Source organism: Oncorhynchus tshawytscha, linkage group LG10, assembly GCF_018296145.1.
Source record: "Oncorhynchus tshawytscha isolate Ot180627B linkage group LG10, Otsh_v2.0, whole genome shotgun sequence".
Lineage (NCBI taxonomy): Eukaryota > Metazoa > Chordata > Actinopteri > Salmoniformes > Salmonidae > Oncorhynchus > Oncorhynchus tshawytscha.
This window is the reverse complement of record NC_056438.1, coordinates 43179422-43206359: the sequence shown is the minus strand read 5'-3', so window position 1 is coordinate 43206359 and position 26938 is coordinate 43179422. Positions and strand designations below refer to the sequence as shown.

General features: G+C 41.4%; 1 protein-coding gene across 2 annotated transcripts; it reads left to right on the top strand.

Annotated features, from left to right (window-relative positions):
* The first annotated feature begins 933 nt into the window (after positions 1 to 933).
* hsd17b7 (hydroxysteroid (17-beta) dehydrogenase 7) lies at positions 934 to 26073 on the top strand. 2 transcript variants are annotated; one of them, XM_024435156.2, is made up of 9 exons: positions 936 to 1116; positions 1678 to 1881; positions 6487 to 6579; positions 15684 to 15798; positions 23481 to 23675; positions 24380 to 24484; positions 24616 to 24672; positions 25185 to 25283; positions 25758 to 26072. In XM_024435156.2, exons 1-9 carry the CDS (start codon positions 1082 to 1084, stop codon positions 25890 to 25892), a joined length of 1038 nt encoding a protein of 345 aa, XP_024290924.2. In that variant the 5' UTR covers positions 936 to 1081; the 3' UTR covers positions 25893 to 26072. The 2 variants fall into 2 exon arrangements, with proteins under 2 accessions (XP_042184502.1, XP_024290924.2); XM_042328568.1 differs by lacking the exon at positions 6487 to 6579 and having other exon boundaries at positions 934 to 1116; positions 25758 to 26073.
* The last annotated feature ends 865 nt before the right edge of the window (positions 26074 to 26938 follow it).

The window sequence follows — 26938 nt, the reverse complement described above, 5'->3', positions numbered from 1 at the left end:
TGTTGGAAGACGACATTAGTGACAGACTTTCGGCTGTCGCAGATACACAATCCCCCGACCTCAGTCCTCAACTTTCGTCTACATTCAGTTGCATTCGCCTTCCCACTCAAACGCGCCCATAATTGCAAGTGGAACTCTGGCATTACATTTTGGCAAAGATGGTGGAACATTTTAAGATAGTTCCCTTAAGCCGTTTACCATTGAAAAAAATTGCCAGTTCCAGTTTACTTAATAAGGGAATGGCTCTCCCATAGTGATAGCAGCTGGGTCTGTCTACTACTTAGTTCACTGACTTCCATTGAAACAGAAAAAAACGACAGAGTAGGATGTCTGCTTCCTCTTCCGTCTCTGCCGTTGCTGAGTTGTGACGTTTCACCACTCACCTTTTAACTTTTCAACCCAAAATATTACAACAAATCCGCTTTGATAATTACAAATTTATGTTAAGATAACACAATTTATTATTGGCAGCGTTAAAATCTTATTGGTTTAAAAATTGTTCCGACTTCAAAAGCCCTTGAACACAACCATGTTGGACTTACAAATTTGCACTTCCCAATTTCACACTTCCCACCAGCGCATGAAAGCCTAAATAGGCCTACATACCAAGCAAAATTGGAATACAAAAATCTAATGCGTACTTCACAATAATTACATGCAAGAAAGGTACTTTTTGAGCATTTTGATCATAGAATAAAACACATTTTGCATTCCTTGTTCTACATTTCTATTTGAGGTCTTTAAATTGCTTTAGATCTTGAAATGAAACAGCACTTGCAAAAATATAAAATAAAATAAAAGTGTATTTCCTCTGCCACCTCTCCTCTGTAGGCCAATAAAACTCCGCATTCGAGATATTTTTTAATTTTGCGCTGCCTGGAACGATGATCCGCTTGGCTTTCTGTAGTTACATCTGATTGGCCGACAGTGATGTGTCGTCATCCAATCACACCATGTAGCCGTGTCTGCATAGGCTATCGTTGTGTTCATAACATCGGACCAGAGTGTTGTACATCGATAGTATTATTTTCTGTTATCTTCTTAACTTTCACCAGTTTCCTACATTTGAAGAAGAGCCATCATGGAGAAAGTGATTTTAGTGACCGGTGCGAACAGGTAGGCAACGTACATTATTCATAAATCGTCGGACTGTCACTGCAGGTAATCTTGTCTAGGCTACTTGATGTGATTGGATAACGTTATTAATGCGATACAATTTTGCCAATCACTGTCTGTCGGAGAATTAATGTGTTTGAAAAATGTTAGGGTAAGCATTTGCAACAACATTTCAAATGAAGAACCACTTGACGCAATATGGCGTTGTAACGTCATATTGTGGAAAATGCAGGCTACATGTTGACAAAGTTGCTGTTAGTGGAAATACTGCCAAGTTACATTCACATGTCTCACTTGTAATGAAGCTAGTGCGGTAATAGCCAAGTTACTCTCTACTCTATCTCAAGCCAGCTTGTTGTCATTTAGTCTGACAAATCCATAAACTGACTATGATTCACTGATTGTCCACTGACTGTGTAATAACAGTTGACCTATGGAATTAATATAAGCTTGTGTGTGCGTGCAATGCATGCACATGCAACACATGTGTACATGAGGGCGTTTGTGTCCTACTCCTACAGTATATGTCATCTCCTATCTATGACCTCTCCATCTCCACAGTGGCATCGGCCTAGCCCTGTGTGAGCGGCTGCTCTATGAGGACAGTCAGCTGCAGCTGTGTCTGGCCTGCAGGAACATGCAGAGGGCTGAGGCGGCCCGCTCCGCTCTGCTGACCTCTCACCCCGACGCCCAAATAGACCTGCTGCACCTGGATGTAGGCTCTGTCCGCTCGGTTCTCCATGCTGCCCACAAGGTCAAGGCTAGGTATAGACCATTACCCTGTTAACACCTCACACACACGTACACACATACCATACACACACTAGTGGAGGCTCCTCATAGGAGGAAGGGGAAAACCATCCTACTCAGTGAATTTCAGAAAAATTTAAAAAGTGAAACATTAAAAAAGTGATGCTTTTTAGATAACTATACAAAGTATATTCACGACACCAAATAACTGACTAAAACACACTGTTTTGCAATGAAGTTTTACAGTAGCCTCAACAGCACTCTCTGGGGTAGCACCATGGTGTAGCCGAAGGACAGCTACAGTGGGGCAAAAAAAGTATTTAGTCAGCCACCAATTGTGCAAGTTCTCCCACTTAAAAAGATGAGAGAGCCCTGTAATTTTTATCATAGGTACACTTCAACTATGACAGACAAAATGAGAAAAAAAATCCAGAAAAATCACATTGTAGGATTTTTAATGAATTTATTTGCAAATTATGGTGGAAAATAAGTATTTGGTCAATAACAAAAGTTTCTCAATACTTTGTTATATACCCTTTGTTGGCAATGACAGAGGTCAAATGTTTTCTGTAAGTCTTCACACACTGTTGCTGGTATTTTGGCCCATTCCTCCATGCAGATCTCCTCTAGAGCAGTGATGTTTTGGGGCTGTTGCTGGGCAACACAGACTTTCAACTCCCTCCAAAGATTTTCTATGGGGTTGAGATCTGGAGACTGGCTAGGCCACTCCAGGACCTTGAAATGCTTCTTACGAAGCCACTCCTTCGTTGCCCTGGCGGTGTGTTTGGGATCATTGTCATGCTGAAAGACCCAGCCACGTTTCATCTTCAATGCCCTTGCTGACGGGTGGAGGTTTTCACTCAAAATCTCAAGATACATGGCCCCATTCATTCTTTCCTTTACACGGATCAGTCGTCCTGGTCCCTTTGCAGAAAAACAGCCCCAAAGCATGATGTTTCCACCCCCATGCTTCACAGTAGGTATGGTGTTCTTTGGATGCAACTCAGCATTCTTTGTCCCCCAAACATGACGAGTTGAGTTTTTAACAAAAAGTTTTATTTTTGTTTCATCTGAACATATGACATTCTCCCAATCTTCTTCTGGATCATCCAAATGCTCTCTAGCAAACTTCAGACGGGCCTGGCCATGTACTGGCTTAAGCAGGGGGACATGTCTGGTACTGCAGGATTTGAGTCCCTGGCGGCGTAGTGTGTTACTGATGGTAGGCTTTGTTACTTTGGTCCCAGCTCTCTGCAGGTCATTCACTAGGTGTGGCTCTGGGATTTTTACTCACCGTTCTTGTGATGATTTTGACCCCACGGGGTGAGATCTTGCGTGGAGGCCCAGATCGAGGGAGATTATCAGTGGTCTTGTATGTCTTCCATTTCCTAATAATTGCTCCCACAGTTGATTTCTTCAAACCAAGCTGCTTACCTATTGCAGATTCAGTCTTCCCAGCCTGGTGCAGGTCTACAATTTTGTTTCTGGTGTCCTTTGACAGCTATTTGGTCTTGGCCATAGTGGAGTTTGGAGTGTGACTGTTTGAGGTTGTGGACAGGTGTCTTTTATACTGATAACAAGTTCAAACAGTTGCCATTAATACAGGTGATGAGTGGAGGACAGAGGAGCCTCTTAAAGAAGAAGTTACAGGTCTGTGAGAGCCAGAAATCTTGCTTGTTTGTAGGTGACCAAATACATATTTTCCACCATAATTTGCAAATAAATTCATTAAAAATCCTACAATGTGATTTTCTGGATTTTTTTTCCTTCTCATTTTGTCTGTCATAGTTGAAGTGTACGTATGATGAAAATTATAGGCCTCTCTCATCTTTTTAAGTGGGCGAACTTGCACAATTGGTGGCTGACTAAATACTTTTTTGCCCCACTGTATTTTCCATCCTCCTCTGAGCACATTGACTTCGATACAAAACATTTTAGGCTCATGATTCTTACCCTCTTCCATAGACTTACACAGTAATTATGACAACTTCCAAAGGATGTCCTCCAACTTATCCAGAGCTTTTGCAGCATGAACTGATATGTTGCCCACCCAATCAAAGGATCAGATAATTAAACTAGTACTGAAAGCATAAGCTACAGCTAGCTAGCAGTGCAGTGCGTAACATGTAGTGAGTAGTTGACTCAAAGACAGAGAGAAACAATAGTTTAACAGTTTTGAACAAATTATTTTCTTCAAAAAATGTACTAATTTATTGCCACTGGGCCCACATGTGTAACTGCTAAACTGCTTACTGTACTGTGTGATTGTAGCTGGTTTACTATCATGTTAGTTCTAGTAGCTATGTTGACTTTAGCTAATATAGTGACAATGATGTAGGCTGTGTGTGGTGGTTATGATATGAAGGTTTGGCTTGGAAAGGTTTTTTCGCCTAGTCACAGGCAGCTTTTGTGTTGTGCACTGAAGTCCACAAGCGAAGGGAAAAGGTGAGAGGAGGAGAGCACTTTGAAATAACTTTCTTAAATGGAAGCAAACTGAATGAAAATGGGGTAAACTTACCAGAATATTCTAGATCAGCTAGATGCAGACAAAAGTGTGCAAGGTGGTATTGAATGTGTCACTGTCTGTCACCTTGATTACTACAAATTTGTGTCTAGACATGTGCACCTGCATTGGAAACTTTCATTCGTAGGCTAGGTTGTAGAAACCTCATGATGGGCAAAGGGAAAATCAAAGTGTCATGTAGTAGCCAAAACCTATCAATGTTACATTGAGCTGGGTGAATGGAAAATGAATGATAGTCATCCAATATGCTGTAATAGAAATAACACCATGCTCATAAAAAATAAATAATAATTACATATATATTACTGCTAAAAAAAAATAAAGGGAACACTAAAATAACACATCCTAGATCTGAATTGAATGAAATATTCTTATTAAATACTTTTTTCTTTACATAGTTGAATGTGCTGACAACAAAATCACACAACTTATCAATGGAAATCAAATGTATCAACCTATGGGAGTTCTGGATTTAGAGTCACATTCAAAATTAAATTGGTGAACCACACTACAGGCTGATCCAACTTTTGATGTAATGTCCTTAAAACAAGTCAAAATGAGGCTCAGTAGTGTGTGTGTCCTCCACGTGCCTGTATGACCTCCCTACAACGCCTGGGCATGCTCCTGATGAGGTGGCGGATGGTCTCCTGAGGGATCTCCTCCCAGACCTGGACTAAAGCATCCGCCAACTCCTGGACAGTCTGTGGTGGATGGAGCGAGACATGATGTCCCAGATGTGCTCGATTGGATTCAGGTCTGGGGAACGGGCGGGCCAGTCCATAGCATCAATGCCTTCCTCTTGCAGGAACTGCTGACACATTCCAGCCACATGAGGTCTAGCATTGTCTTGCATTAGGAGGAACCCAGGGCCAACCACACCAGCATATGGTCTCACAAGGGGTCTGAGGATCTCATCTCGGTACCTAATGGTAGTCAGGCTACCTCTGGCGAGCACATGGAGGGCTGTGCGGCCCCCCAAAGAAATGCCATCCCACACCATGACTGACCCACCGCCAAACCGGTCATGCTGGAGGATGTTGCAGGCAGCCGAACATTCTCCACGGCGTCTCCAGACTCTGTCCCGTCTGTCACATGTGCTCAGTGTGAACCTGCTTTCATCTGTGAAGAGCACAGGGCGCCAGTGGCGAATTTGCCAATCTTGGTGTTCTCTGGCAAATGCCAAATGTCCTGCACGGTGTTGGGCTGTAAGCACAACCCCCACCTGGGGACATCGGGCCCTCATACCACCCTCATGGAGTCTGTTTCTGACCGTTTGAGCAGACACATGCACATTTGTGGCCTGCTCGAGGTCATTTTGCAGGGCTCTGGCAGTGCTCCTCCTGCTCCTCCTTGCACAAAGGCGGAGGTAGCGGTCCTGCTGCTGGGTTGTTGCCCTCCTACGGCCTCCTCCACGTCTCCTGATGTACTGGCCTGTCTCCTGGTAGCGCCTCCATGCTCTGGACACTACGCTGACAGACACAGCAAACCTTCTTACCACATCTCGCATTGATGTTCCATCCTGGATGAGCTGCACTACCTGAGCCACTTGTGTGGGTTGTAGACTCCGTCTCATGCTACCACTAGAGTGAAAGCACCGCCAGCATTCAAAAGTGACCAAAACATCAGCCAGGAAGCATAGGAACTGAGAAGTGGTCTGTGGTCCCCACCTGTAGAACCACTCCTTTATTGGGGGTGTCTTGCTAAATGCCTATAATTTCCACCTGTCGTTTATTCCATTTGCACAACCGCATGTGAAATGTATTGTCAATCAGTGTTGCTTCCTAAGTGGACAGTTTGATTTCACAAGTGTGATTGACTTGGAGTTACATTGTGTTGTTTAAGTGTTCCCTTTATTTTTTTGAGCAGTATATATATAATAAACAGCACCGACGCTGACACACACAAACACATCTGGATATGGGCTCTGTCCGCTAGGTGGTCTGTGCTGCCACACAGTAGAAGTAATAGTCATTACCCAGTTAACCCCTCACACATATACGTATAGACACACACACACACACACACAAATGCATACGTACTTTGCATCCTTTTCAATGTGACATCAATAAATACTTTTACTAATACTAATTTCACAGGTACAACAGACTGGACTACCTATACCTTAATGCCGGGATCATGCCAAATCCACAGATTGACATCAAAGCCTTTTTCAAGGGCCTATTTTCTAGGTAAGGTAATCGCCTTCAAGCCGTACTCTACTCAAACACGCACCATTTAATTTATCAAGGAACCCCTGCAGTTCCTCAAGGAACCATTTCTAGTCAATGCTTCATATTTGCACCTTCGGTTATTTGAGGGGTTCTTGGAGTAACCTTTTAATGGTTCAATGTAGCAACGGGTTCCTGGAGGAACCTTGGGGTGGAGGTGTGGCTTAGTAGGGATGTCTAACATATCTAACAAGTCATCTAACAATTCCCCAACAACTACCTAATACACACAAATCTAAAGAGGTGAATGAGAATATGTACATATAAATATATGGATGAGCGATGGCCGAGTGGCATAGGCAAGGTACAATAGATGGTATAAAATACAGTATATACATATGATTAATGTTGTATAACTCGTTCTTCAACCACTCCACAAATTTCTTGTTAACAAACTATAGTTTTGGCAAGTCGGTTAAGGACATCTACTTTGTGCATGACACAAGTAATTTTTCCAACAATTGTTTACAGACAGATTATTTCACTTATAATTCACTACATCACAATTCCAGTGGCATACAGTAAGTTGACTGTGTCATTAAACGGCTTGGAAAATTCCAGAAAATTATGTCATGGCTTTAGAAGTTTCTGATAGGCTAATTGACATAATTTGAGTCAATTGGAGGTGTACCTGTGGATGTATTTCAAGGCCTACCTTCAAACTCCGTGCCTGTTTTCTTGACATCATGGGAGAATCAAAAGAAATAAGCCAAGACCTCAGAAAAAACATTGTAGACCTTCACAAGTCTGGTTCATCCTTGGGAGCAATTGCCAAACTCCTGAAGGTACCACGTTCATCTGTACAACAATAGTATGCAAGTATAAACACCATGGGACCACGCAGCTGTCATACTGCTCAGAAAGGAGACGTGTTCTGCCTCCTAGAGATTAATGAACTTTGGTGCGAAAAGTGCAAATCAATCCCAGAACAACAGCAAAGGACCTTGTGAAGATGCTGGAGGAAACAGGTACAAAAGTATCTATATCCACAGTAAAACGAATCCTATATTGAAATAACCTGAAAGGTCGCTCAGCAAGGAAGAAGCCACTGCTCCAAAACCGCCATAAAAAAGCCAGACTACGGTTTGCAACTGCACATGGGGATAAAAATAGAACTGTTTGGCCACAATGACCATCATTATGTTTGGAGGAAAAAGGGGGACGCTTGCAAGCCGAAGAACACCATCCCAACTGTGAAGTACGGGGTGGCAGCATCATGTTGTGGGGGTGCTTTGCTGCAGGAGGGACTGGTGCACTTCACAAAATAGATCGCGTCATGAGGAAGGAAAATTATATAGATATATTGAAGCAACATCTCAAGACATCCGTCAGGAAGTTAAAGCTTGGTCGCAAATGGGTCTTCCAAATGGACAATGATCCCAAGCATACTTCCAAAGTTGTGGAAAAATAGCTTAAGGACAACAAATCAAGGTATTGGAGTGGCCATCACAAAGCCCTGACCTCAATCCTATAGAAAATTTGTGGGCAGAACTGAAAAAGCAAGGAGGCCTACAAACCTGACTCTGTTACACCAGCTCTGTCAGGAGGACTGTGCCAAAATTCACCCAACTTATTGTGGGAAGCTTGTGGAAGGTTACCCAAAACGTTTGACCCAAGTTAAACCATTTAAAGGCAATGCTACCAAATACTAATTGAGTGTATGTAAACTTCTGACCCACTGGAAATGTGATGAAAGAAATAAAAGCTGAACAAAAATAATTCTCAACTATTATTCTGACATTTCACATTCTTAAAATAAAGTGGTGATCCTAACTGACCTAAGACAGAATTTTTACTAGGATTAAATGTCAGGAATTGTGAAAAACTGAGTTTAAATGTATTTGGCTTTGGTATATGTAAACTTCTGACTTCAACTGTCTGTAAACATGATTAAAGTGGCATTGTTTTAAAGTGACTAATTTATTAAAGTGGCCAGTGATTGGGTCTCAATGTAGGCAGCAGCCTCTCTGAGTTAGTGATCACTGTTTTTAGCAGTCTGATGGCCTTGAGTTAGAAGCTGTTTTTCAGTCTCTCGGTCCCAGCATTGATGCACCTGTACTAGAGGTCGTCGAATGAAGGTTTTAAACGCCGATACCAATTTATTGGAGGACCAAAAGAGCCGATACTGATTTAAATCGGCCTATTTCTTCTTTTTATATACAGTGGGGCAAAAAAGTATTTAGTCAGCCACCAATTGTGCAAGTTCTCCCACTTAAAAAGATGAGAGAGGCCTGTAATTTTCATCATAGGTACACTTCAACTATGACAGACAAAATGAGAAAACAAATCCAGAAAATCCCATTGTAGGTTTTTTAATGAATTTATTTGCAAATTATGGTGGACAATAAGTATTTGGTCAATAACAAAAGTTTCTCAATACTTTGTTATATACCCTTTGTTGGCAATGACAGAGGTCAAATGTTTTCTGTAAGTCTTCACAAGGTTTTCACACACTGTTGCTGGTATTTTGGCCCATTCCTCCGTGCAGATCTCCTCTAGAGCAGTGATGTTTTGGGGCTGTTGCTGGGCAACACAGACTTTCAACTCCCTCCAAAGATTTTCTATGGGTTTGAGATCTGGAGACTGGCTAGGCCACTCCAGGACCTTGAAATGCTTCTTACGAAGCCACTCCTTCGTTGCCCGGGCGGTGTGTTTGGGATCATTGTCATGCTGAAAGACCCAGACACGTTTCATCTTCAATGCCCTTGCTGATGGAAGGAGGTTTTCACTCAAAATCTCACGATAAATGGCCCCATTCATTCTTTCCTTTATACAGATCAGTCATCCTGGTCCCTTTGCAGAAAAACAGCCCCAAAGCATGATGTTTCCACCCCCATGCTTCACAGTAGGTATGGTGTTCTTTGGATGCAACTCAGCATTCTTTGTCCCCCAAACACGACGAGTTGAGTTTTTAACAAAAAGTTTTATTTTTGTTTCATCTGAACATATGACATTCTCCCAATCTTCTTCTGGATCATCCAAATGCTCTCTAGCAAACTTCAGATGGACCTGGACATGTACTGGCTGATGGTAGGCTTTGTTACTTTGGTTCCAGCTCTCTGCAGGTCATTCACTAGGTCCCCCCGTGTTGTTCTGGGATTTTTTGCTCACCGTTCTTGTGATGATTTTGACCCCACGGGGTGAGATCTTGCGTGGAGCCCCAAATCGAGGGAGATTCTCAGTGGTCTTGTATGTCTTCCATTTCCTAATAATTGCTCCCACAGCTGATTTCTTCAAACCAAGCTGCTTACCTATTGCAGATTCAGTCTTCCCAGCCTGGTGCAGGTCTACAATTTTGTTTCTGGTGTCCTTTGACAGCTCTTTGGTCTTGGCCATAGTGGAGTTTGGAGTGTGACTGTTTGAGGTTGTGGACAGGTGTCTTTTATACTGATAACAAGTTCAAACAGTTGCCATTAATACAGGTGATGAGTGGAGGACAGAGGAGCCTCCTTAAAGAAGAAGTTACAGGTCTGTGAGAGCCAGAAATCTTGCTTGTTTGTAGGTGACCAAATACTTATTTTCCACCATAATTTGCAAATAAATTCATTAAAAATCCTACAATGTGATTTTTCTGGATTTTTTTTTCTGATTTTTGTCTGTCATAGTTGAAGTGTACCTATGATGAAAATTACAGGCCTCTCTCATCTTTTTAAGTGGGAGAACTTGCACAATTGGTGGCTGACTAAATACTTTTTTGCCCCACTGTATATTTATTTATATATATATATATATATACAGTATATACACTGCTCAAAGAAATAAAGGGAACACTAAAATAACACATCCTAGATCTGAATGAAATATTCTTATTAAATACTTTTCTTTACATAGTTGAATGTGCTGACAACAAAATCACACAAATTATGAATGGAAATCAAATGTATCAATCCATGGAGGTCTGGATTTGGAGTCACACTCAAAATTAAAGTGGAAAACCACACTACAGGCTGATCCAACTTTGATGTAATGTCCTTAAAACAAGTCAAAATGAGGCTCAGTAATGTGTGTGGCCTCCATGTGCCTGTATGTCCTCCTTACAACGCCTGGGCATGCTCCTGATGAGGTGGCGGATGGTCTTCTGAGGGATCTCCTCCCAGACCTGGACTGAAGCATCCACCAACTCCTGGACAGTCTGGTGCAACGTGGCGTTGGTGGATGGAGCGAGACATGATGTCCCAGATGTGCTCGATTGGATTCAGGTCTGGGGAACGGGCGGGCCAGTCCATAGCATCAATACCTTCCTCTTGCAGGAACTGCTGACACACTCCAGCCACATGAGGTCTAGCATTGTCTTGCATTAGGAGGAACCCAGGGCCAACCGCACCAGCATATGGTCTCACAAGGTGTCTGAGGATCTCATATCGGTACCTAATGGCAGTCAGGCTACCTCTGGCGAGCACATGGAGGGCTGTGCGGCCCCCCCCCAAAAAAATGCCACCCCACACCATGACTGACCCACCGCCAAACCGGTTATGCTGGAGGATGTTGCAGGCAGCAGAACGTTCTCCACGGCGTTTCCAGACTCTGTCCCGTCTGTCACATGTGCTCAGTGTGAACCTGCGTTCATCTGTAAAGAGCACAGTGCGCCAGTAGCGAATTTGCCAATCGTGGTGTTCTCTGGCAAATGCCAAACGTCCTGCACGGTGTTGGGCTGTAAGCACAACCCCCACCTGTGGACGTCGGGCCCTCATGCCACCCTCATGGAGTCTGTTTCTGACCGTTTGAGCAGACACATGCACATTTGCGGCCTGCTGGAGGTCATTTTGCAGGGCTCTGGCAGTGCTCCTCCTGCTCCTCCTTGCGCAAAGGCGGAGGTAGCGGTCCTGCTGCTGGGTTGTTGCCCTCCTACGGCCTCCTCCACGTCTCCTGATGTACTGGCCTGTCTCCTGGTAGCGCCTCCATGCTCTGGACACTACGCTGACAGACACAGAAAACCTTCTTGCCACATCTCGCATTGATGTGTCATCCTGGATGAGCTGCACTACCTGAGCCACTTGTGTGGGTTGTAGACTCCGTCTCATGCTACCACTAGAGTGAAAGCACCGCCAGCATTCAAAAGTGACCAAAACATGAGCCAAGAAGCATCGGAACTGAGAAGTGGTCTGTGGTCCCCACCTGCAGAACCACTCATTTATTGGGGGTGTCTTGCTAATTGCCTATAATTTCCACCTGTTGTCTATTCCATTTGCACAACAGCATGTGAAATGTATTGTCAATCAGTGTTGCTTCCTAAGTGGACAGTTTGATTTCACAGTGTGATTGACTTGGAGTTACATTGTGTTGTTTAAGTGTTCCCTTTATTTTTTTTGAGCAGTGTATATATATATATATATTTTTTTTTTTCATTTTCTTTAAAAAATATATTTTCTATATATTTTTTTAAAAATAATAATGACAATTACAATAATACTGAATGAATACTTTTTTATTTTAACTTAATATAACACAAATAAAAATGTATTTAGTCTCAAACAAATAATACAACATGTTCAATTTGATTTAAATCATGCAAAAACACAGTGTTTGAGAAGAATGTAAAAGTGCAATATGTGCCATGTAAGAAAGCTAACGTTTAAGTTCCTTTCTCAGAACATGAGAACATATGAAAGCTGGTGGTTCCTTTTAACATGAGTCTTCAATATTCCCAGTTCAGAAGTTTTAGGTTGTAGTTATTATAGGAATTATAGGACTATTTCTCTCTATACCATTTGTATTTCATATACCTTTGACTATTGGATGTTCTTATAGGCACTATAGTATTGCCAGCCTAATCTTGGGAGTTGATAGGCTTGAAGTCATAAACAGCACTGTGCTTCAAGCATTGCGAAGAGCCACCGGCAAACGCAGGAAAGTGCTGTTTGAATGAATGCTTACGAGCCTGCTGCTGCCTACCACAGCTCACGCAGACTGCTCTATCAAATATCAAATCATAGACTTAATTATAATTGGGGCGGCATGGTAGCCTAGTGGTTAGAGCAAGTTCAAATCCCCGAGCTGAGCTACAAATCTGCCGTTCTGCCCCTGAACAGGCAGTTAACCCACTGTTCCTAGGCCGTCATTGAAAATAAGAATTTGTTCTTAACTGACTTGCCTAGTTAAATAAAGGTAAAAAAAATATATAATAATATAATAAAACACACAAAAATACAAGCCTTAGATCATTAATATGGTAAAATCTGGAAACGATCATTTTGAAAACAAAACGTTTATTCTTTCAGTGAACTACGGAACTGTTCTGTATTTTATCAAACGGGTGGCATCCATAAGTCTAAATATTGCTGTTACAGCCTTCAATGTTATGTCATAATTGTATAAAATAAAATACTGGCAAATTAATTACGGTCTTTGTTAGGAAGAAATGGTCTTCACACAGTTCGCGGAGCCAGGCTGCCCAAACTGCTGCATATACCCTGACTCTGCTTGCACAGAACGCAATAGAAGTGACACAATTTCCCTAGTTAATATTGCCTGCTAACATGAATTTCTTTTAACTAAATATGCAGGTTTAAAAAATATATACTTGTGTATTGATTTTAAGAAAGGCGTTGATGTTTATGGTTCGGTACATTGGTGCAATGACAGTGCTTTTTTTCACAAATGCGCTTGTTAAATCATCACCCATTTGACGAAGTAGGCTGTGATTCCACTGCGGTTTTGTAGTTTCATTGAGGCTAACAGAGGTGTATGAGTTCCTCAAGAGCCTATGCAAATCCCGAAGTTGGAGTAGTTACCACTTTATAAGGTTCTTTGGGCTCCCTAGTGGCGCAGTGGTCTAAGGCACTTTATCTAGAGGCGTCACTGCAGACCCTGGTTCGATTCCAGGCTGTATCAAGACTGTCTGTGATTGGGAGTTCCATAGGGCGGCGCACAATTGGCCCAGTGTCATAAGGGTTTGGCTGGGTTAGGCCTTCATTGTAAATAGGAATTTGTTCTTAAAACCTCTCTAGGGTATGTGGGACTCTAGCGTCCCACCTGGCCAACATCCAGTGAGATTGCAGAGCTCCAAATTCTAATACAGAAATACTCATTATAAAATTTCAGAAAAGATACAACTATTTTACATAGGTTTAAAGATTAACTTCTTGTGAATCCAACCACGGTGTCAGATTTAAAAAATGCTTTACGGCGAAAGCATACCTTACAACTATTTGAGAACATAGCCCAGCAGACAAATCATTACAAACAGTAACCAGCCAAGTAGAAAAGTTACACAAGTCAGAAATAGAGAGAAAATTAATCACTTACCTTTGATGATCTTCATATGTTTGCACTCAGAAGACATTCATTTATTCAATAAATGTTCCTTTTGTTCGATAAAGTCTCTCTTTATATCCGAAAACCTTATTCGCACGTTTTCTTCAGTAATCCACAGGCTCAAACGCAGTCACAACAGGTAGACAAAAGTCCAAATTGTATCCGGAAAAGTTCATAGAAACATGTCAAACTATGTTTATATTCATCCTCAGGTTGTTTTTAGCTTAAATAATCGATAATATTTCAACCGGACAATAATGTTGTCAATATAAAAGGTAAACAAGAAAGGCACTCTCTCGGTCGTGCGCATGAAAAAGCTCTGCGACACGGCAGGGTCCACTCATTCAGACCGTGTGGGTGCAAAAGATACATATAGGGATAAAACAATACTGAAGAGCAAAGATGTACGTCAGACTACAGGAGAAGAGAGGGAGAGACACAGGCTACAGGTCCTAATAAGGACAAACCATACCAAGAAACATACCAAGCTGGGCATGTGGAGAACATAGGATAAGACGTAATGTATTAGGATATGAAGACACTGAAGGAATGTTAGAAGAGACACATAGTCTACGAGTCCTAATAAGGACATACCATACCAAAGAAACACACCAAAGGGGCCCATAGGATGAAATGGGCATATATTATTTTTGGGATAGGAGGAGGTCCTGCCACCATTCTAAACCAACCAAGACAGATATGGGCGTTATTGGGCGTGTACAAGCCGGATGGACAGATTGAAAGATAATGGTGGCGGATGGACTAAGGGAGGTTACCACATTTACATGTAGGATGGACTTATATGTTATGTGTGTATAAATACAGAGCCAGAGCTCAGGGAAGGGTTGTTCCGCGGACCAGCTCGGCTTCTGATATTTTGTCTTAAAAGCCTATATTGAATTCACAAGTTCTTGCAAGTGTTATAGTTGATAAACGATTTTCTACGACAACCGCTCTCCCTCATTTTTCAGAATACAAGCCTGAAACAATTTCTAAAGACTGTTGACATCTAGTGGAAGGCATGGGAACTGCAATTTGAGTCCTAAGTCAATGGATACTGTAATGGCATTGAATAGAAACAAAAACTTCCTACTTCCTGAATTGATTTATCTCAGGTTTTTGCCTGCCAAATCAGTTCTGTTATACTCAGACATTATTTTAACAGTTTTGGAAACTTTTTAGAGTATTTTCTATCCAAATCTACTAATTATATGCATATCCTATCTTCTGGGCCTGAGTAGAAGGCAGTTTAATTTGGGCATGCTTTTCATCCAAAATTCCAAATGCTGCCCCCTACTCTAGAGAAGTTAACTGACTTGCCTAGTTAAATAAAATAAATACATGTATTACTATGTGTAATCATCAATGTTAATATTATATTTTATTATGTAATCTGCATAAATATTCAAGGAAAGTTTAAATTTGCAGTGTAGAAACATAACATAATGACATTTACCCTAAAGGGTGGCCAAAAATCCACACCACCAATATGCCACATCTTCAATCTGATAGGCTGCCATCTCTACAATAATTTATAAAAAAAGTTCAAAATTTAACCCATCATATGACAAAAAGGTTCTTGTTTTAAACTTTACACAGGGGTTCCTCGAAGTTCCTTTTCAGAGGGGTTCCTCGAGGAACCTCTAAGGTTCTTCCAGGCACCTTTACTTCTCTCACAACTAGACTCCAAGTACAAATCCGTTTCCATTTGACCCCTTGAAAAAGTTTGAACTTAACCCTTCAGATATATATGTCTAGTAAGTGTTTAGCGTTGCCCTGTGCTCTGATGTGATGTCATCTTTGTGCTGCAGCAACGTCGTCAAAATGTTTGCCACAGCAGAGGGCCTCCTGACCCAGCAGGACCGTGTCAACAAAGATGGACTACAGGAAGTGTTCGCCACAAACCTGTTTGGACACTTTGTGCTGGTAAGTCACTTATCTTATTTTATCCTATCATAATGTTTCTCAACACAGAGAGGTTTGTTTCAAATGGAAACGGAGCCTGGAAATGAAAACATAAGCTAGTTAGTGCCACGTGTTTTTTCTTACCTACGTAACCTGACCCGGTCCCCTGTTACAACTAAGGGATAGGGCCTGGAGTTTTCCTTGGTCAGGTTTCATGGTCACATGGTGAGGAAAAACGTAAAGGTGGGCTGAACTCACTGATTTCGCCTCGCTTTTCCATGTCCTTATTAAGAAATGATAGAAGCCATAACGAGAGTTGTGTTGAGGTTTTGGTATGATGTAGGTGTGTTATGTTGGTTGTGTGTTCCTCTTTACTCACCATAGTTAAAATATCCCATACAGCCACTTTACTTTCAACAAGGGATTGCGTGACTAATGGCTTTGCAAATGCCGGGTCATATGCTGATGGGCTCCTAATCAATGATATATTTTTTTGGGTGCTGCAAAGTAGCGGTCTCGTAGTAGGCATGTGGGCACGATTGAAATCTAAAGCCAACCCAAGGAAAACTGTGACTTCCAGGATTCCTTAAATCTCACAACTATTTTTTGGAGAACACTGACATTATGACTCAAGTTCTCCTACTTACACTTTTTTTGTGTGTCAATTTTGGGACTACTATTGATGCCACATTGGCCATTTTCAACTAGATAAGTTGCTTTTTGAGTTGGCCCCTTTGTGAAAGGAAAAGCACAAAGGTATTGGAAACTTTAAAAACTCATCTACTTTTCAGAACCACAGAGAAAATGATACCCAGCTCACTGTAACAGGTAGTAACCTCTAGAGACTCATGCCATTAACTATTAAACGTTTGTTTCTATCTGGTCCATTTTGTTTCCATGCTGTACCGTCCATGCACCTTACTCTCTAGTCCCTTGGACTGGCATTAGACAGTCTCAGTGATAGGACATGACAGATGACAGGCAAGGGCTGGAATTCAATCAAACCAGGCATTCATTAGCAATGTTTACTTTCATGTACTTTTTCACAGTTCTTGGGGTAATTTCACTCATCATATTTCTTGATTCCCAATTGAAAACTTATTTTATTCATTTTCCACAAGACACAAAGACAAAAAAAGTCCAAATTCAACCTACCATATATGAGAGAGTAATCTTACCTGTCCAGGTCTCCAGACTAACATTTTCCAAGTTTTTCAGTTTGTGACAACAGCCCATGATTTGGTCGCATACAATTATTTTGCAGCGTCACGAAATCGTAACACATTGGTATCATTACTGGGATGGTAATAGGGCTGTGGCAGTCTGCTGTGGCAGTCATTACATCAGCCGGTGATTGCCATGCAAATAGCTGCCAATCTCATGGTAATTAACCGTTAATTAACAAACACATTTAGCATCTCCTGGCTTTCACGCATAGCCTACAAGCCATTGATGCGGACCTTGGGAACATCTACATAAAGACATTTAAGTTTAATAAATCCATTTAATATAGCCCACACCATCACAATAAATCTATTATTTATTTTAGACAGGTCTAAAGAAACATGATAAACTCAACTGCGTTTATTTTCAGCAAACTTCATGTGTAAATATTTGTATGAACATAACAAGATTCAACAACTGAGATGTAAACTGAACAAGTTCCACAGACATGTGACTAACAGAAATTGAATAATGTGTCCCTGAACAAAGGGGGGGTCAAAATCAAAAGTAATAGTCAGTATCTGGTGTGGCCACCTACTGCATTAAGTACTGCAATGCATCTCCTCCTCATGGACTGCACCAGATTTGCCAGTTCTTCCTGTGAGATATTACCCCACTCTTCTACCAAGGCACCTGCAAGTTCCCGGACATTTCTGGGGGAATGGCCCTAGCCCTCACCCTCCAATCCAACAGGTCCCAGACGTGCTCAATGGGATTGAGATCCAGGCTCTTCATTGGCCATGGCAGAACACTGACATTGCTGTCTTGCAGGAAATCACGCACAGAACGAGCAGTATGGCTGGTAGCATTGTCATGCTGGAGGGTCAGGACAGCATGAGCCTGCAAGAAGGGTACCACATGAGGGAGGAGGATGTCTTCCCTGTAACGCACAGTGTTGAGATTGCCTGCAATAACAACAAGCTCAGTCCGATGATGCTGTGACACACCGCCCCAGATCATGACGGGATTGATTTCTCCAAATCGATCCCGCTCCAGAGTACAGGCCTCGGTGTAACGCTCATTCCTTTGACGATAAACGCGAATCCGACCATCAACCCTGGTGAGACAAAACCGCGACTCGTCAGTGAAGAGCACTTTTTGCCAGTCCTGTCTGGTCCAGCGACGGTGGGTTTGTGCGCATAGGCGACGTTGTTGGTGGTGATGTCTGGTGAGGACCTGCCTTACAACAGGCCTAAGAGCCCTCAGTCCAGCCTCTCTCAGCCTAAAAGTTCATTTAGCAGACAATATTTGCTTAGGATTCCATGGCATTATTTTATGTTATTTTATAGTATGAAGAATAGGCCTACAATTGCACATACAGTGCATTTGGAAAGTATGCAGACCCTTTTTCCACATTTTGTTATGTTACAGCCTTATTCTAAAATAAAATAAAAAATCCTCAACTGTGGGACCTTTTATATAGACAGGTATGTGCCTCTCCAAATCATGCCCAATCAATTGAATTTACCACAGGTGGACTACAATCAAGTTGTATAAACATCTCAAGGATGATCAATGGAAACAGGATGCACCGGAGTTCAATTTCGAATTTCATTGCAAAGGGTCTGAATACTTACGTGAATAACGTTTTTTTTTTATTTTTTAATTTTAATACATTTTAAACATTTCTTAAAACCTGTTTTCACTTTGTCATGAAGGGGTATTGTGTGTAGATTGATGATAAACATTTTTAAAATCTATTTTAGAATAAGGCTGTTTCCTAACAAAATTTTGAAAAAGTCAAGCTGTCTGAATGCACTGTACAAACATATATAAATAATAATTAAATATAAATATATGTATTTATATATATATATAAATATATATGTATTTATTTATTTTAATATATACATACATACATACATACATACAGTGGGGCAAAAAAGTATTTAGTCAGCCACCAATTGTGCAAGTTCTTCCACCTAAAAATACTTATTTTCCACCATAATTTGCAAATAAATTCATTAAAAATCCTACAATGTGATTTTCTGGATTTTTTTTGTCATTTTGTCTGTCATAGTTGAAGTGTACCTATGATGAAAATTAAAGGCCTCATCTTTTTAAGTGGGAGAACTTGCACAATTGGTAGCTGACTAAATACTTTTTTGCCCCACTGTATATGTGGACACCCCATCAAATTAGTGGATTCGGCTATTTCAGCCACACCTGTTCCTGACAGGTATATAAACTAGGTTGCAGCACTCACGAACTGCCTCTGGAAGCAACGTCAGCACATTAACTGTTTGTCAGGAGCTTCATGAAATGGGTTTCCATGGCCGATAAGCCTAAGATCACCAAGCGCATTGCCAAACGCTGGCTGGAGTGTTGTAAAGCTTGCCGCCATTGGATTCTGGAGCAGTGGAAAAGTGATAAATCAGCTACACCGTCTGCCAGTCCGACGGACGAATCTGGGTTTGGTGGATGCCAGGAGAACGCTACCTGCCCGAATTCATCGTGTTAACTGTAAAGTTTGGTGGAGGAGGAATATGGTCTGGGGCTGTTTTTCATGGTTCGGTCTAGACCTATAGTTCCAGTGAAGGGAAATCTTAACGCTACAGCATACAATGTCATTCTAGACGATTCTGTGCTTCCAACTTTGTGGCAACAGTTTCAGTATGACAATGCCCCTGTGCACAAAGTGAGGTCCAAACAGAAATGTTTTGTCGATCGGAGTGAAAAACTTGACTGGCCTGCACAGAGCCCTGACCTCAACCCCATCGAACACCGACTGCAAGTCTGTTCTAATCGCCCAAAATCAGTGCCCGACCTCACCTATTCTCTTGTGGCTAAATGGAATCAAGTCCCCGCAGCAATGTTCCAACATGGAGGCTGTTATAGCAGCAAAGGGTTAACCAACTCCATGTTACTGCCCAGGATTTTGGAATGATATGTTCAACGAGCAGGTGTCCACATACTTTTGGTCATGTAGTGTTCCTAAATAAAATCTAAAGGGTAGGCTTCAAATAATTTCAGAGGGACTGCATACATGCGGCTATTCTGTGTTGAGTGGTTAACAAAGAAACAGTTCCTCCTAAATGCTTTATTTAGTTATTTATAGAAATTTAGTTGTGATACAAATGTTAGGCTATGTGTTTAGATTTTTTTATACATTCTAAGGCTGCATGATGCGACTCTAATGATGTCACGCCCTGGCCACAGAGAGGCTTTTTATTCTCTATTTTGGTTAGACCAGGGTGTGACTAGGGTGGGCATTCTATGTCCTTTTTTCTATGTTTTGTATTTCTATGTCTTGGCCTGGTATGGTTCTCAGAACCATACTTAGGAAGCCTTTTCCCCCACCTGTTTTGTGGGAAGATACTTTGTAGTTGTTCAGGGCACATAGCCCAAAGCTTCACGGTTGTTTTTTTTTGTTCTTCGTTTTGTCGACGTCATTTTTAAATAAAGTTCAAATGTACGCTTCCCATGCTGCACCTTGGTCCAGTCCTTCAGCCAGCCGTGACAAATGATTAGAGGCATAAGCTCTGCTCTATTTCTTGCGCAGGCTGCACACACTTCATCAGTCTCTCATTCACAATTTGACAAGCACTTGATAATATTCACACCCATCAGACTATTCTTAATCTTTAATCTGGTCTTTACGTATAGCCTACTAATATACGCTACGGTTCAAAAGTTTGGGGTCACTTAGAAATGTCCTTGTTTTTGAAAGAAAAGCCTTTTTTTGTCCATTTAAAATAACATCAAATTGATCAGAAATACAGTGTAGACATTGGTAATGTTGTAAATGACTGTTTTTCTTTAAAAAACAAGGATATTTCTAAGTGACCCCAAACTTTTGAACGGGAATGTATGTGTTGGCATTATTTTTTATTTGAATGGCCCACAAAAAAAAATTTAACCTCCATTTGCTATGTTTAGGCTACGGATTATGTTTAATATGCAGGCATAGGCAGTACGTCCATAAGACCAGGGGAAGCTAAGCCTTCCCTAAAGTAAATTGAATTAAATTGCCAAAATTATATAGCCTAATTAGCCTACGCCTGTCTATACAAAAATAAATAAAATCATTCAAAATAGGCTACTAAAACATGATTTGGCCATAGACGATCGTTACTTTAAAAAATATATATTTGGTCAGGTTATTGTTCAGTTGTGACTGTCTGTGAAAAGTAGAAAGGCCAAGCCAGGCATAATAGAATCGAGGGAAAACATAGTTTGGAAAGCCAATGATCATTGCTGTAAAGATAAGACAATGAAGAGACTAGATGGACGTCATATTCTATTTGTCTCCCCTTCTTGTAGGCCTATTATATGGACAACGTCATTTTTATTGATCTGTTTGTCAGTGTCAGCAGAGTAGGCTACCTTGTAATTTGTTGTATTAAAAAATATTCTGCTAATGTCTCCAGTCATATAAAATGTAGTAGAATTGCATGAAATGGGTTTAAAAGGCCACTTTTTTTCCATGCAAAGAAAGAAGAAATATATCTGATATCGCCTAGGTCTATGCAATACGTGCTCATCCATGCATTGAACGTTTTCTTTCAAACAGTGATTGAGTTCTGTTATTAGCCTAAATTATGACTATCCAATCTACTCATCACATTATGAATAGTAGGCTATCTTGCATAAGTCTGCATATTCCATGATGCATGGAATGCTTTATTATAAAGGTGCATTTGTATTGTAAAAATGTGCTTCCCAAAACTTGAAACTCACACGCCGCCTGCAGTGCCTTCGGTTCTTGGGTATGACGCTACCAACTTGGCACTCCTGTATTTGGGGACTGTCTCAGGTTGGATGGCGAGAGTAGCTGCACAGTTATTTTCAGGTCTCTGGAACAGGTTTTCATCAAGGCTTCCTTTTGTACGTTGCTCTGTTCATCTTTTTCCTCCTACCTGACTAGTCTTCCAGTCCCTGCCACTGAAAAACACCCCTACAGCATGATGCTGCTACCACCACCACCATGCTTCACCGTATGGATGGTGCCAGGTTTCATCCAGATGTGACACATTCAGGCCAAAGAGTTCAATCTTGGTTTCCCATGGTCTGAGAGTCTTTAGGTGCCTTTTGGCAAACTCCAAGCGGGCTGTCATGTGCCTTTAACTGAGCAGTGGCTTCCGTCTGGCCACTCTACCATTGGTGGAGTGCTGCAGAGATGGTTGATTGGTGGAGTGCTGCAGAGATGGTTGTCCTTCTGGAAGGTTCTCCCATCTCCACAGAGGAACTCTAGAGCACTGTCAGAGTGACCGTCGGGTTCTTGGTCACTTCCCTGACCAAGGCCCTTCTCCCCAGATTGCTCAATTTGGCTGAGTGAAGAGTCTTGGTGGTTACAAACTTCCTCCGTTTAAGAATGATGGAGGCCAATGTGTTCTTGTGGACCTTCAATGTAGCAGACATTGTTTTGTACCTTTCCCCAGATCTGTGCCTCGACACTTTCCTGTCTCGACGGTCTACGGACAATTCCTTTTGACCTCGTGGCTTGGTTTTTGCTCTGACATGCACTGCCAACTGTGGGACCTTAATATAGACAGGTGTTTGCCTTTCCAAATCATGTCCAATCAATTGAATTTACCACAGGTGGACTCCAATCATGCTGTAGAAACATATCTATTTATTTAATCAATTTTAGAATAAGGCTATAACATGATAAAATGTGGAAAAAGTCAAGGGGTCTGAATACTTTCTGAATGCACTGTATATGTATGCCAGGTAGGCTACACCGGTTGTAAAGTGGATTAATGTGCTTAATTTTAAGAAGAATTGTTGCTATTGTTATATTTTACTGTTAAAATTTGGCTCCAGAACTTTAGGATTTTCATTGTTCAATAGAGATTAATCTTTATGTGCACTGATATCATTTCCAAGTTTATTTTGGGGTAATTCCCCAAACTGAGTAAGTGGAAATCCAAAACACATTAGCTGGATCACTAACTAAATATAATACCTACTGCTAATAGCCTAAATTAATTTAACTAGCAAGCTACGCCCTACTGTGGGTGCTAGCAATCCAGTAGGGGCTGGAAGCTACAGTAACTTTGATTGTTCAATAGTGCCGCGATATCACAGAGTATTATGCGAAAGTTAAGCTTTCCCCAACTTAGGTTTCGCAATGTTCACACTCCCTTGCCCATGCTCGCATTGCCTAATTGTCCCCCTGTTTTCCCCGCAATTGGATTTTTAAATGTTATACAATCAGAAAACGTTTCTTCTTCTTCCGGAGCATTTTTTTACTCCGGGAAAGCAGTGGCTCGCGCGACACAGCAGCAGGCCAGGTACAGGGGCAGGATGGAGACTTTCATTATAGGAATAATGACAATTTACTGTTTGACCAACTCATGGTTTTAGCCTCCTAAAAAATAGGATGTTTTTAGTGTACAATGTGTAGCTCGCACCAATGCGGTGTCAAAGGGTCGCAAAATGCGATTAAATGGTCGCAGTCTGGAGCCCAGCTGTCTCATTGGTCCAGGTTATCTGTCCCTTCAAACATTGTCATACTTTCCGTCTCTATGTTCCAGGTCAGGGAGCTAGACTCTATCCTTTGCCAGGCTGGTCAGACCTCCCGGGTAGTGTGGACTTCGTCCAGCAATGCCAGACGCTCGGCCTTCAGTCTAGACGATGTCCAGCACAGACTGGGGACCGAGCCCTACGCGTCCTCCAAGTATGCCTCCGACCTCATCAGCCTTGCACTCAACAGACACAACAACAGCCAGGTGAGCCAACATGTTTACTCAGTTACACATGGCAGTATTGGGCAATGAGCCACTGGTGGGTTGTGGCAGATCCATTTTGGATCCTTGCAAGAGATGTGGACTAGGTTAGGTACACACTTATTCAGTTGCACATGGCTGTGTTTGCCTAAAGGCTTCTTCATATTCCAAATTTTGCATGCGTACGCACAGCAGTCTTTTAGAATATTGGACCGTTGGCTTACTTTTCACATTCTCAGAGCAACTCAAGCAATTTCTCCAACTGTCAACACATTCAAATGAATAGAGGATGCGTAGCGGAGTCGCATTGGTTAGGGTTAGTTGGTTGTGGGAGGTACGCGTTCGGGCTGTGCGTCCCCCACTGATGTAGATCTCAAGAAGCGTAGCTATGTCACAATGGGATGCCGGACTACCACGTCTCAGCGTCTGTGAACTACGATTTACCCTTAATCACAATTCAGGAGCAACTGGTGGGTTGTGGTGGGTCCATTCTGGGTCCTGGCCTGGTGAGAGACTGGATTGTCTATGCTAGATCCTAATGGAATTGTGAATGCTGCCCCCTCTCTTTGTTCATAATGTCAAGTTGCATGACATTTTATATTTAGTCAAACTCTACCTCAAAAGTCAGTACATGTATCAGATAATCAATAATGATACTTTAAAAATTTAAAAAAAATTATATTTTATTTTTTATACATGATTGACAGGGGCTGTACTCATCAGTGATTTGTCCAGGGCTGGTGATGACCAATCTTACCTATGGCATCCTCCCCTCCTTCTTCTGGACCCTCATCATGCCCATCATGTATCTTGTAAGTAGTTTTTTTACTCTTCAGTCTTCTTTTACTGTTTTGACATAATTTGTTATGGTCTTATGATATCATCAGAAAATCTCATTTGTACAACTTGTATTGTTACTCAACATGTTTGTCTTCATGAACAGATACGAATCTTCACCAACACGTTCACACTGACACCGCACAATGGAGCTGGAGCATTGGTATGCCTCTCAGAAACCAATCTAAACAGTTCAGATATGTATTATTTACATATTAACATCTAATATTGTGCATATTTATGGGCTGGTTTCCCGGTTACAGGTCAAAAGCTTATTCCTGAACTAAAAAGCAGTCCGGGTAACCGAAAGTGTATCGTCTTTTTTTATGTAATGTTACCATCAATTAACTTGTTTTTACATTCTGCATCTTTGATCTGTTTTGGCAATTATTGGATATTTTACAGCATAAGAATATTTAAATATGAAATGAGTATTTTCTTAGTATTTTACAGTTAATTACCACTGCGTCCTTACAACAAACATTGAGGTATATTCGTAGTATTACTGCATTATCACTCTAGCCATGCTTATCTGATGGTTTTTGCGTGTTTACCCGGTGTTTACCCGGAAGATGCTTTTACAGTTGAAAATGTCACTCTCAACAGCTTGAAATGTTTAGATAATACATCTGAGTCATATTTCATAATCTGATATGTCATCCTGCCTTTTAATAGCACTCGCTGTTTCTGAAAAAAACTGAGTCCCTGGATCCGAGGGCAAAGTATCACAGTTTGACATCAGGCATGGGGAGCAACTACACGCAGCCTAGACAAGTGAGTGTGTTTTTCACAGTCCTCATTTAATAATATCCCCCCACACACACACACACACACACACACACACACACCAAATCATATTCAAAAGACAGTAAGCAAACATGATAGAAAGCTAGGCCCCAAGATAAGCATCTGTAATATTAAAGTTGTGAACAGATTCTATATTGCTGTTTCGGTCTAATAGGGTTGTTCTTGCTTTTGGGGCGGCAGGGTAGCCTAGTGGTTAAAGCATTGGGCCAGTAACCGAAAGGTTGCTAGATCGAATCCCCGAGCTGACAAGGTCTGTCGTTCTGGCCCTGAACAAGGCAGTTAACCCACCGTTCCTAGGCTGTCCTTGTAAATAAGAATTTGTTCTTAACTGACTTGCCTAGTTAAATAAAATTTTAAAAGGGGTTTTAAGTCAATGTTATTTGATAGAGAAAAAAGTGTTGTGCCTTTTTCTCATGACTTTGGTGTTTTCTGTTTTTTTAGATGGACATCGATGACGACATGTCAGAGGCCCTGTATGTGAAACTGCTGGAAATGGAAAAATCTGCTCGTAAGAGATTGAAAGAAGAGGATGACAATAAACAAGCCTACAAAAAGTACCTCAACCAGACAGAGTAGTATTTTGTATGGCTGTTCTCCTTTACTAACTAGTTTAGGCCTAATCACACAACTTTTATTCTATAGCATATAATATATAATTTTGCTACGTTACAGCCTTATTCTAAAATGTATTAAATACATTTTTAAAAATCTCAGCAATCTATGCATAATGACAAAGTGAAAACAGATTTTTTGAATTGTTTGCAAATGTATTAAAAAATAAAAACGAATAACTTATTTACATAAGTATTCAGACCCTTTGCTATGTGACTCAAAATTGAGCTCCAGTGCATCCTGTTTCCATTGATCATCCTTGAGATTTCTACAACTTGGAGTCTGCCTGTGGTAAATTTTAATTGATTGGTCTTGATTTGGAAAGGCAAACACCTGTCTATATAAGGTCCCACAGTTGACAGTGCATGTCAGAGCAAAAACCAAGCCACGAGATTAGAGGAATTGTCTGTAGAGCTCCGAGACAGGATTGTGTCAAGGCACAGATCTGGGGAAGGGTACCAAAATATTTCTGCAGCATTGAAGGTCCCCAAGAACACAGTGGCCTCCATCGTTCTTAAATAGAAAAAGTTTGAAACTACCAAGACTCTTCCTAGAGCTGGCTGCCCGGCCAAACTGAGCAATAGGGGGAGAATGGCCTTGGTCAGGGAGGTGACCAAGAACCTGATGGTCACTCTGACAGAGCTCCAGAGTTCCTCTGTGGAGATAGGAGAAACTTCCAGAAGGACAACCATCTATGCAGCACTCCACCAATCAGGCCTTGATGGTAGAGTGCCCAGACGGAAGCCACTCCTCAGTAAAAGGCACATGACAGCCTGCTTTGAGTTTGCCAAATGTCACCTAAAGACTCTCAGAACATGAGAAACATGATTCTCTGGACTGATGAAACTAAAATTGAACTCTTTGGCCTGAATGCCAAGCGTTATGTCTGGATGAACCCGATCGAATATCTCTGGAGAGACCTGAAAATAGCCGTGCAGCAATGCTCCCCATCCAACTTGACAGAGCTTGAGAGGATCTGAACAGAAGAATTGTAGAAACTCTCCAAATAC